Source organism: Idiotropiscis lumnitzeri, chromosome 5 (assembly GCF_059441095.1).
Source record: "Idiotropiscis lumnitzeri isolate Australia: NSW breed Sydney's pygmy pipehorse chromosome 5, RoL_Ilum_1.0, whole genome shotgun sequence".
Lineage (NCBI taxonomy): Eukaryota > Metazoa > Chordata > Actinopteri > Syngnathiformes > Syngnathidae > Idiotropiscis > Idiotropiscis lumnitzeri.
In genome coordinates, this window is record NC_142395.1 from 13,169,735 (window position 1) to 13,182,227 (window position 12,493).

Genomic DNA, 12,493 nt, shown 5'->3' on the forward strand with positions numbered 1-12,493 from the left:
CATCCACCGTTCAATTGTTGAGGGTGGGAGGAGAATGCTTGACACAAACCAGCACTGTCCTAGTTTACAGAGGGTTCAGTTTGACCCATTTCAAACAAATACTGCACCACAGAAAACATAGATTGACAATGTATATGAGTGGATGAAGGCAAAAATAAGCGCAAAATCACAACGGTTTGGAGTCAAAATCGCATCCCAGTGATTCCGTTCATTCCTTTCCTTTCCTTTTTTGGCGTCTCTGTGGTGCTACGAGAAGTGTGACGTGAGGCATTTTCCGATCTTGGCTATGTGGAAAATCTTATATCCCATAATCCTTCTATTGTTGAACATATTTGAAGAGAGGGTTTTATGTTGGTTATTTTAGGATAGTCTACTGAATGATACAGGTCAGCTGTTTTTTTTTTAAATGTTTGCATCTAAAAGCCGTGTAATTCTCTAACACAGTTCAGATTGGGGGGCGAGCGATGTATGGCTCCTTCTGTCATTCTGGATTTGCAGTGGTATTACAGCCTTCAGGTTGTGACGCGCGGCGACAACTAATTATAAATACATCAGATGTAATCACGATTTTCAAGGAGTGAGGGGAGCGGGTCGCTGGGGGAATCCGTGGCGCTTTTTCCACCTCATGTTCAGCGGGGGAGAAGTGAAGTGGGCGGTCGAGTTCCTGCGACAGATATGAGTGCAATAGTGTTCCCCCATGCCCCCCTCCCGGCCATTCTGCCCCGTTTCTATTTTTACCGCCACGACACGGCAACGTGGGTTTAAGGTCCTTTTGTGAAAGTGAATCCATTAACGCTTAATGGATGGCCTCCTTTTGCACAGCTGCAGCCGCCTCGCCAAGAACTGTGATGGCGCTGCCAGCCACGAAGACCGTGAGACGATGCTAAGACAACAGCTCAAAGATGAACATACGGTATAGCTTGATGCTAAAGCTAAGTTATACAAGGAGGACAGAGGCCTACAGAGAGAGAAATTAAAAGTCTTGATTAATCTTGATACGTATAAGCGCGTTGTAAATATACCACAAAGTATGAGCACTCAAAATATATTCACACCAGTACCCTGAAATTAAATGCTATTATTTGACTTTAAAAAAAGAATTGCAAGAGGTGCGGCGCGTGTATGTGCACATATGGCACAAAACTTGCAGGAACCGGGCTAAATTTAGCTCCTCTTGGACATAATAAGAACAGACAATAGTCAAGATTTAGAGATTCAACATACTTTATTGACACCAATTACTACTTTCCTATTAGAAAGGCCTTGGGTGCCATCATCAGACATTTTAGAGCATTATAGAAAGAGCAAAAAAAATGTGAAAAGCTAAGTTTTTGAGCAAATTGCTCAGAATAAAGTTTCACAGGAATAAAAAACTCAAGCAGTTGAAAAGAGAACGCTGACTAGGGGCCAGTTCACTCTCTCTTACAATATAATTGAAAAAAAAACCATCATCCAGATACCTATCTAACGTTAATCTCACAATCCAGCAATTATGCAACTAGATGTTTGTAGTATAGTGGCTCACATTGCTAAAGAAGCTCTTGCACGCATTTGCTTTTTCTTTTTTTTTTTTTATTTAGTTTTTTGGGTGAAAGTTACAAGTGATGGCTGAGAAACAAAATAATTTAAGAATTAAAATTAAAATCTATTACACTCTAGGAACAGCAGTTAACATATTTTTAAACCTGAATATAAAACATTTCTTAAAATATTGACTGTACATTTGATTGAGGTATGATGGATTCACAGTGAATTATTTCAAATGAGAAAATAAAGTCTGAATATGAATAATTTGTTTGGCGCAAATCATAAAAGCAGCTACCCTGCCATCTTTTTGTTCTTAATACACAAAAGACACAAGCAAGAAGTCTGCACCCACAAGCAAGCACGACACTAAGCACGGGAGTATAATAAGTGGTATTTTGCCAATAAGTGGCCCTTTTGTTCCTCTCTATTTCCACCAAGCGTTGCAATCAAGAGAGGCGGGGTTTTGCCTTTTTAAGACTAGCATTATGAAGCTGCATACGATGCAATCAATAGAACTATGAGACGAAGGAGCGACGTGTCCATTATCGTGTTTCTTGTCCGCGCTCTGGACAAAAGGTCCATTTGTGAATCTGGAAAATATGTTGCGGGCCTCGGGCCAGCTCTTCGACCGAGTCGTTTTTGCTCTGTGTGAAATCTGATATGGACCCGCATTGGACGTGAAAACACACAACAGGCAGAAATGGATGTGCAACTGTGTAAAATAAGCAGGGCTCATATACATATACACACACTTAATATGAAAGCAATATATATACATATATATATATATATACTGTAATGTGAAGGGGGAACAAAATCAGGAAGGAGAAAAACCTACCACGATAAAGACTGATTAACAGAAGCAACACTTGTGCTCAGTCATCCACATGGCTAACTGTTAATTATCTCCAACGATCATGACATGGACACATTCGCTCATGCTGACTCACTAAAGGCGGTAGAGCTCGGGATACTAACACCGGGTCATGTGAAATCTCTCCGTTTTGCCTCCAATGGTTTGACTCTCAAAACACAATAAAAGGACGTATTTAGCGGTTGTGATTACAGGGCCGGATTAGAGCGTGCCTATCCGCCAAGGGTTACTGGGATTTAAATCTCATTAAACTGTTGCCGCGCCGCCGTGATTCGAATGGCGGCACAGGTGAGCGCTTTGACTTGAATTTGCAAATAACAGCGACATTGTGTCACGTGGCTCCCCCACCGTGACATTACATAAGGTGTGCTGTAATGGCAGTGGTACCCAGCGGCGTACAAAGCAAACAATAAGCACTCTGATGATCTTCGAACCACCAAGCCACGTTATTTCTGGCTTTACATACAAGTAGATTACGATGGTATATTTTGACAGATTGTTCATTTATGAATAGGTTTGACCGATGGTTCATTTACTATTATGAATGTAATTTACCATGGTGTATAACATAGGCAACGCTCACACTGCAGGCCATGACGCACACCCAGAATCTTTAGAGTTAGTCGTTCATATTCCTAAAAGAATTTCGCCCATGATGCGACTTGTAAGCGCACAAAAAATTATGTTATATGTTTTGAATTTATGTAAGTAAATATGTTCCCGCGTTTGGGGGGGCTCTGTGTTCATCTCAGATTTACAGGAGAGTGAGGCGGAAGGAGGCAAAAATATTCGGGGGATTGACACGATGCTCCTCGATCTGATTTCATGGAGACGTCGACTAATCAGCTCATTGTTGAGTGTCGCAAATGAAACAAATGCATGCCTGAAGTATTACTATGATCACAAATGTGTACTTTATTTTTCAAGTGTCACGGGTTCGCAGATATAAGTAAAATCATGAGTAGCCTCCCAAAAACGCACGGAGCGCATATTTGGCATTTGATAATGGACGAGGAGACGCATCGGTGTCAAATTTATATCCACATACGAAAGCGACCTGGGTTGGATTTGAAAAAAAATGAGAATCGTATTGTTTACATAGTGAATGAAAAAATATTGGATAAATATAGACTCAAGCTATAAAATAAAAATAGAATGTGTGGTACATGCAACCAAGACGGTTCACATGTCTGTCCTGGTTCCTCAGTAAAATATGGCTAACAACATATATCATATCTTCTGTGCTGGCTGCTTAGTACAGGATGGCTAAATGAATAATAAGAAAAAGAAAGAAAGGAGATACAAATCAATACATGTTTACTGACAAAAAAATTCAACTCATGCAACGACCACATCAGATTTTAGGTGACGCCTGTTTCAGCTTTTTCTTGGGCTTTTTCGGGCAATACCATCACAGAAGGGTATTGAAAAATGGAATCATGACTATGCAAGCGGATAGAAATACTTTTTTTTAGCTCGTGGTATTGTAGTGGGGAAAAAAGTGATACACAGTCCTAGTTGCTCAGGACAATATGGTTGACAAAAATAATAAAGTGTAAAAAATGAAAATCGAAATCTTTTGTCCCTTTCTGAAATACAATATGACCCGAGACTCCTCGACAGTTCTTTTGCTTCACCGCGAAAATATCTCGAAATGTTCATGTTGGAAGGCTAAAAACCTTGACTTTTTATGAATACATGCTCTTATTTGCGCTTTTGCGAAATGAGCAGAGGCTCAATTGTGCTGAATACAAACGGGAGCAATTGACTATTATGTCATTTGAAAATAATAGGCCACTTCATTGGACACTTTGAACCATGTTCGTGTCATGACACACTCGTGAGGCACGCGGTAAGCTTGACGTTGAAAAAAAAAAGAAAAAAAGTTAGCTATGACCGAGCTGTATGATGCTGGTCTAAAAGTCATTGCTTGCTGTTGAAAAAGTGAAGCTGTGCTCAATGTTTGACATCAGGAAGTTGGATATGTGAAACATATGTTTTGCTGTGGGATGCTTTTTGGACACACAAATAGCAGTAATCTTCTACAAACATGCACACACATAGAAAATCAAGTTGACGTTTTCAACGGCTCGCATGGAAGCCCCTCCCCTTTAGGTTGAAGACCCATGTAATAGTGACCCTGGAATGAATAAAAAGGTGAGATTGAAGAGATAATTTTAGAAACGGAAAGGAAAGCCTTGCTGTGTAGACATCCTCTTCGTTCTCCTCGCAAGCTAAATTTTGAGAGTCTTCCTCTTCATTGATGGTGTGTTTATGAAATGTCCAATTGGTGAACCTGACACGGTGTCACAAAACATATCCCAAGTACTCTTCCTTTGAGACACCGGCGTGCTTTCACGTCGTTACACTTGACTGAATGGGGGCAGTGAGGTGGAATTGAGCCTGCGCAAGATGCAAAGTTAACGACGTGAGTAACTGCAAGAAACCCTCAGTGGAGTATATAGGAGATTTATTTGTAGAATATTTTGGGTTTACAAAAAAATAAAATAAATAAATCTTCCCTCTCCCTCACCCCAAAGAATTTCAATGGGGGGCAATTATATGTGAATTTTCGCTATCCACACGCTTGCCCGCTCCCTGTCCCCCGCGAATGGCTGTGTTCCGCTGTAGTTCTATGTTGCAATATCATCATTCACCACTAGATGGCAGCCATGGCTTAGTTGCACTCATACTGCCTTGAACTACAAGGTGAGTTTTTGGGGGAATTGCAAAGATAGCAGCAGAAAATGCACAAAATGACCTCTTGTATTTAATGTTGGTTTGCTGTTCGGCAGTTTTGTGCTATCCTTGAATGGTGATTTTTTTTTTTTAGGGAAGAGAAATAACCACAGTATGTGGTTATTTATTTGCCCCGAACCCTTTGTTGGAGAATAGTGGAATTTTTATACATGCATTGAGAAATGTATTATGAAAAAAAAAGTATGCATGTATTTTGTCCACATTTAAATTTCTTCTTAAAAATCTGTTTGGGAGGTATGTGTCTTATGTGGACAACCTGGTAACACTGTAACATTTAAGTTGCCCATGCCTGATATACAGTATGAAATATAATAATCGCAACACTTGTGTCGAGTAAAAGTGCAGAATCTGTCACAGGATCATACTGGTGCAGCACACCTGCAGATACACCACTGCAACACACACGCGCACACACACACACTACTTTCTTGCATGTGACCAGTTCAGCGGTCCTTGGGGGGGGTTTCCTACTCGCTGCTCTCTCAGTCTGCCTTGTGGGAGTGCAGCTGGGGATCCAGGTTGTAGGCAGGCAGCTGACTCACTCTCAGGCTGCACGATGCTTGTGTGCGGCTTGATGTTGCTTCTCAGGGGAGCTCTCTTTTATACCGACATCAGTGGAGTAACGCTTTAATGCTTAAACAACTCGGATTTCTTTGCGCCACTGCTGCTGACGAATATTGTGCCTTTCTCTCAATGCGCTACCCTGCTTAGATTCCTTGTTAACCGCCTGCAACTCAAAACGAAATATCAGATTTTAACCAAATAGAATCTTTTTTTATAGACATACAACTAAGCGATAGTCCTCATATGGAAATGGAAATTCTCTGCTAACAATGCGACTCCATTGTAAATGCTCTATTTCATCTGTAAGGATGAATGCGTCGTACAGTAAATCGCGCTGGACATTTAGGATGAGGGTGTTGTATATTGCACGTTGGACTAGTCACCACCCAATTGCAAGGCCAGTGCTACTCCCACTCATAGTCTGTTATCAATTCATAAAACCTTTTCCCCCATAAATTTCCATGACACACGTCATGCGAGAGCTTGTCCCTACGCGAAAGTTGTGTATCAAAACAAAATGGCGGAAGCAGTGAAGTCAGCGCCAACAAGCATTAAGTCAAATGTATTTATTGTTTTGATCAGGTCATGTTAAATGAGATATACATGATTATTGTAACTGCATTGCCTGCAATTCTTAATGTAAATAATATTTTTACTTATGCACCTACTTTCAGCAAGAAAGGTTTGCATTGACTTCTGAGAATGCCTTCCATACGCAAGTAAAATTGCTACTGCATGAAATCTTTGATTGAATAGAAAATCAAAGCGAATGGAAAATCGAATGGAAAATCGAATCGAATGGGGCCCTTGTGTATCGAATCAGATCGATTTTGGAAATTTGAACTGATGGCAAAATGCTGGTTTTGCCACTTTGGATTATTCGGCAGTTAATAACACGATGAGAGTAAATGGAGGCATTGAGTGGTAATTGAGCTGACATAAGTGGCATGAACGTTAGCTAAGTAAAATGATATTGAATTACAAAAAACATTGGTTGAAAAAAAACAGCATCTTCTGAGAATGGATGAATAAGTGGCATCTTATCCGTGTCAGTTGGAGCAGCGCAAGAATTGCACTGGCTCATTTGTTGAGCGTTGTCTGTAGTTTGTTCTGTGCGTTAATTCTCCCCTGCTGAATACAAATCATGCCCGGCTATTTTCTTCCTCAGGCCGTCACCTTGAACAGCTTTTAATTGGCTTTTCAGTGCATTCATTTTGGGTTATTATTATGGTCTGCGCGCGTCAATGGCTACCTTTGCCACAAGCTGAGTTGCTCAACGCCTCGTACGCATACAATCGTAGTAAAGAATGTCACAGTAAATGTGACAAATTGAAATTCCGCCGTATAAGTCTTGGTTTCGCCCTCTGGAATTATGTTGTGAGCTTGATGGAAGCAGATGTTTGCAGAGAAAAGGAACAAATGCTAATCACGCTGCATAACTGGAGGCATCGCGCATAGAAGCTCGCATTGTAAGTGCCGAATATCCTCCGACACATGGTGGTTGTTGTTTATTTTTTTAAATTCACACTAAATTCCCCTCATAATTTCTGCCTCCCATCTATCCAAGTCATTTCCATCTGACAGTGAGTCAAGAGCATGTTTTCAGCACCAGAACCGTTGCTATGGTTACCAAGTAAAAAATCATGTATTGTTAAGTATGTGAATTTTTTTGGCTGGACTTTTGACATTCTGTTCGAGTGAACTTGCCAGATGACAGAGCTCACAAGTTTGGGGGAGAAAATCGGCGGAAGCCAAACGACAAATTATAAATGATGAAGTCGAAGCAAGGCAGCTCGGCGGGGCCTTGTGGTTACATCTACCTCGCAGTTAGAAGATCCGAGTACCAATCTGTGCGGAGTTTGCATTTTCTCATTCTTGCAAAGGTTTTCTCCGGGAAATCTGGCTTCCTCCCTGTTAGGTCCATTAAAAACTTGAACTTGTCCATAAGTGTGAATTTGAAGGAGAGTGGTTATTTGTGTGTACGCCAATCCACTGGGGATCAAAGTCTCGCCCAAAGTCAGCGGGGACAGACTCCAAAAAGGACAAGATGATGGACATCTAAGATGCCGGCAACAATGAACGGCAAGCGTTTTCCCGTGGGGCAAGCGAACATTTGGGAGTTGTGCAAGACAGAGTTGGAAGTAAATGGGAGCGTCAGGAGGAGTTATTGCATCTTTTACCTCTTGTCAGTAGGAGACCGCCTATGAGTCGCTTTAAGGCAGGAACTTCATCACACACAAGACGTTTGGTCAAGGTCTGACCTTTGTGGAGTTTAGGGATTAGAGTTCTGTCTTTTATGTCGCGTCATCACGTTTCACCGCCACGGTACACGGCAAGAAATAACGAAAACTTGCCGAGATGACGAGTATTTGGAGTTGAACAATTAATTAAATCAACAATCAACCAAGTTGAGCAATCACATAGGTCTGGAAATGACAGAGCATGACCCTAAAATGGCTTGCTGTGTCATCTTGGACATGGACTTTGGAGATTCTTTTGCTGCTATTGTTGTGATAGACACTCATCAAATTTCAAGTTGCTAAGTGAAACTGGCCCAAATTCTTACATTTTAACATAATTGTAACGGGAAAAGGTTTTGATGGTTGGAAAATAAAATCAATATATTGATTTTTTTTAAACCAACCCTAAGTTTAATAACCACGAATAGAACACAACAGGAAAGTATAAATGAATTTGTTGTATGAATACATCGGATATACTTTCTGCCCTAAAAAATCCGCAGGAGCTTGAAAAGCTTTGCTCCAAATTCCTCTAGCGATCGAGTACAAAGTTAAGGTCATTCCTTTTTTTCCCTCTCTTTCTTTTGTTTACAGCTGACAGGCCTTGGGGGAGGTTGAGAAGAGTATCTGTGGTCCAGGTGATTTGTCATGAGATGAGGTTCATTAGGGCTGTCAGCGTGTTGTTGGGCTGACTACCGATGTGGAACTAGAGCGTGAAGGAAGCCCAAACACACTCTGGTACATGTGTAGCTTTGGCAGTAACACTGACGGCATCCCACTTCATTAACAATACTGCAGTGTTTCCTATAGGCGGGGAGGTGGCTCCCAGCGGAATACCACTGGTTGATGGCATTCCAAAGTGTCAGTCATTCAGTGGTCTGTCGACGGGGTGGTGGCAGTTTGACTTTTCTTCAAATGGAATTAAGAAAAAAAATAAATAAAACTGCTTTTGAATGTCCCGCTCATCCAAAATGAAGGTCGGTTGACCTAATTTTTGCTGTCACAGCAATATCTGTTTGGGATTAAAGGAGATTAAGCTCACTCCGTTCCCTCACCACCAATGTGGCATTTGCTGTTAAATGCAGTTAATAGGTGCTTGATTTGTAATTCAACTGTGCAGGCTCATTTGTTTTTTAAAATGTCGAATGTCCCACTAGAATACATGTTTTCTTCCCTGCAATGAAGATTGCAGAGAAATACCAATTTGACAGCAGCGACACAGTTGATTCTGTCTCAAATCATCCGCTGTCTCAAAAAGTCAACATGACGTCAACAAATTTGACAAAGCACTTCACTATGACACGATGCTTCCAGCAGGCATCATGCAACTCTGTGTAATTTATGGAAACAAGGCTTTGAAATATTCAGAGTGACGTGCACTATTGGAACACAGAAAAACGAACATTCACCCTCAGATTGACACCTATGGGTAATTTCATAATTAATATTGACAAATAATCATTTTTACTAATGCACCTAGTTACAGCAGGCAGTTTGGACTAATTGCAGAGTTGCTTCTTCTGAGAATGCCTTCCATACCAAAGTTAAAAAAAATTCTTGATTGAATCAAAAATCAAAGTGAATCGTGAATCGAAAATTGAACCGAGTCGGGCCCTTGTGTATTTAATCTAATTGATTTTGGAAATTTGAATCGATACCCAGCCCTACTACTGAATGTTGATTCCCAGCACCATCAAACCAAGCTTGCATTGAAGTTTTCCTGTTATTGAGCTCAAGTGAATGTGTTGCCGCTGCTTGCCAACAAGTCAGGTTGATTGTTGACAAGTGCATGTCAACTTGAAAAGGGCTTCTGATCAACCGATCACAGGGAACCTGACCACACTGATGCAACTCTGCTGCGCTTTTTCCCAGCATACAGTACATTTACGGGGAACCATTTTGCAGTAACGTGCGCTTAACATGCACTGCAACTGGTGTAACTCTACAAAGTGCCGGTTCTTAATTTCACCATGGGACTTACATTTTAACTTTTCAATAAACCTACCATGTATGTTTTTGAAATGTGGCACAAAACCGACGTGAAAACGCATTTTTATATATTATTAGCACATGAATCCAAAATGAGCTGCCCCCCTCAAAAAACCTCTTTAGTGTCCTTGCATTATTACAGCAATAGCTTCTATTGTCTTAGAATGGCGTTTTCTTTCATGTTTGTAAATGTCACTGTACATTGTGAAGAAAATGGTAAATCAAATCAAAATCGCAATATTTGTCTGAAAAATCGCAATACAATTTTTTTAAAAAACTAAATTCGTCGAGCCCTACTCCCTTGGTATTTTCTCACCTTACCTACCCCTCTAACCCTCCGGATCTATTCTGTTTTCAGCTGGGTTTGTGAAGTCGCCGATGTCTGAGACGAAGCTCACCGGGGACACATTTGAGCTCTACTGCGACGTAGTCGGTAACCCCACCCCAGAGATCCAGTGGTGGTATTCCGAGATCAACCGAGCAGATTCGTTCAAGCAGCTGTGGGACGGAGCCCGCAAGCGCCGAGTGTCCATCAACACGGCCTACGGCGCCAATGGCGTCAGTGTGCTAGGCGTCACGCGCCTCACGCAGGAAGACTCTGGGACCTACGAGTGCCGGGCGAGCAATGACCCCAGGCGAAACGACCAGCGGCAAAACCCCGCCATCACCTGGATTCGGGCCCAGGCCACCATTTTGGTGCTACAGAGTGAGTAGTGCATGTCCATTAGTTGACCGAATGAACTTGTAATGGTCTTGCATTGCTTGGATTGTTGTCTTTAATCAGGCGCTAATCTCATCGTCATTTTCCCAACAGCCTTTTCGCTCCAATTTAATTGGGAATGTAGGATGTCACAAAGGGACACTGGTGTTCAGTCTCTCTAGAAAAATGATATCATATTTTTGCTTTCTAATTCGGTAGAGATCCGATAAAAGCGTCCGACCCCGTTGGGTGTCTCATTTCACCTTCGGATGAGGCATATTTTATTTCCATGAAACGGTCTCCCTGGACTTGTCTGAGCATGGTGTAACCATCTCAGCCAATAAGTGTGTGACTGTGAATCAGTAATGACATTATAGGCCCTTAAACCCTCGGCTCTGTTCACACAAGCGCTCAAACAAACTGAATGGCAAGTGGACCTTTCTAATCTGTGCAGGCTTGGCCGCTCGGCTCGCTCAAGCACAGAGAGACTCAGAATGTTGTTAGTGATCGTGAGCTTCTCCCAGAAGAGGCTGTGAAGGTGTCAGATCCTTCCCAGCCCTTCTGACAAATCTGGATGTCTATATTAACGTCATTTGATTGGGGCAAAGTTGATTATATTTAGCCTGCCATCGATTGAAAATGTACACACTCTGTTGTCGCTTAAGAAGAAATGTTCCGCACATACTCGCTTTCTTCCAAGGCACCAAATTAAAGGCTGTGAATTATGACTAGGACAGAATATCTGTTTTACGATGCTGGTCAACCTCCACTCTGTTTCAATTTAAAATAATTGTTTTCAGAAAGGTATTAATAGAAATGCAATTGATCCAATGTAGAGTCAAATCACAGAAATGGAACGGTCATATACTGCAAGTGTGCAAATAAATAGTCAAATGTTAAAACCAATCATGTACTCACCTCCCGCCTTTGATGATGCTGTACATAGCATCGAAGTGGAAGATTTTATTAAACATTTCTAACTGTCGTTTGAAGGCGTGCGTGTGATGGTCAATGACTCAGAGATGAAAGTACAGACGAATTACCGCAAATTGTCCTTCAGAAGGGAATCTCCTCACATTGAGACTAGACGCAGCTCAATTTGCATTGTACATTCCGTTCCTTTAGAAATATTGCCACTTTTTGTAATGAGCAGCAAAGACAGGCGTGCTGCGCTACATTACAACACTAGTTCCAATTTCTGGGTTGCTGCCGAGTTTTAACGCTCACTCAGCTCAAGTCTCAGGTATGAAAAGAATTCCAGGAGGCATACGACACCAACAAGTGGAGATTCTCAATATAAATTCTGCAAAGATTATGGACGGTCAGTGCTGTGACATTATGCACAGCACCTTTACACGTTTCTTTTTCAACCAATAGCGGGTGAGTATCACCGATACATGCGATAATCCACACTCACATTTTGAGTGGAGTGCCACTTCAATTAACTTCACTGAGTCACACTCCGTGCTTCAAATCACAGTAGTTACATTTAAGAAGGAACATATTGGGTGACTTAATATGCTTGTAATGGGCCTGATTTTCTTTTGGAACCAAAGACTGAAAAGGAACAAGCAGTTCAGACATTTGGTACAATCAAATGCTTAGGAGGCCCACAATTAGCAAAATGTCAGTCATTTCATTTCATGGCAGTGTGTCAGAATGCCCTCAGCCGTTTTCATTGAATTGCTTTTGTTTTTGACAGCACACCTGCTTTATAGTCAGCGGATCAAGCTTCCAATCTATGTTGGAAAATCTCTGTGAGAGGTTTGCATGGTGTCCCCGTAACTATGTATTTTCTGCGGGTGCTCTGGGTCCCCCCCCCCACATCTCCAAATCATG

At 41.5% G+C, this 12,493-nt stretch overlaps 1 protein-coding gene across 2 annotated transcripts in view; it reads left to right on the top strand.

The window, feature by feature from the left end:
* Window positions 1–12,493, top strand: part of nptnb (neuroplastin b) — a 32,402-nt gene that overhangs the window by 3,697 nt on the left and 16,212 nt on the right. For both annotated transcript variants that reach the window (XM_088295677.1, XM_088295675.1), the window contains exon 2: window positions 10,313–10,660. In XM_088295677.1, coding sequence (XP_088151803.1) covers window positions 10,313–10,660 — 348 coding nt within the window. The remainder of the gene's footprint in view (window positions 1–10,312; window positions 10,661–12,493) is intronic.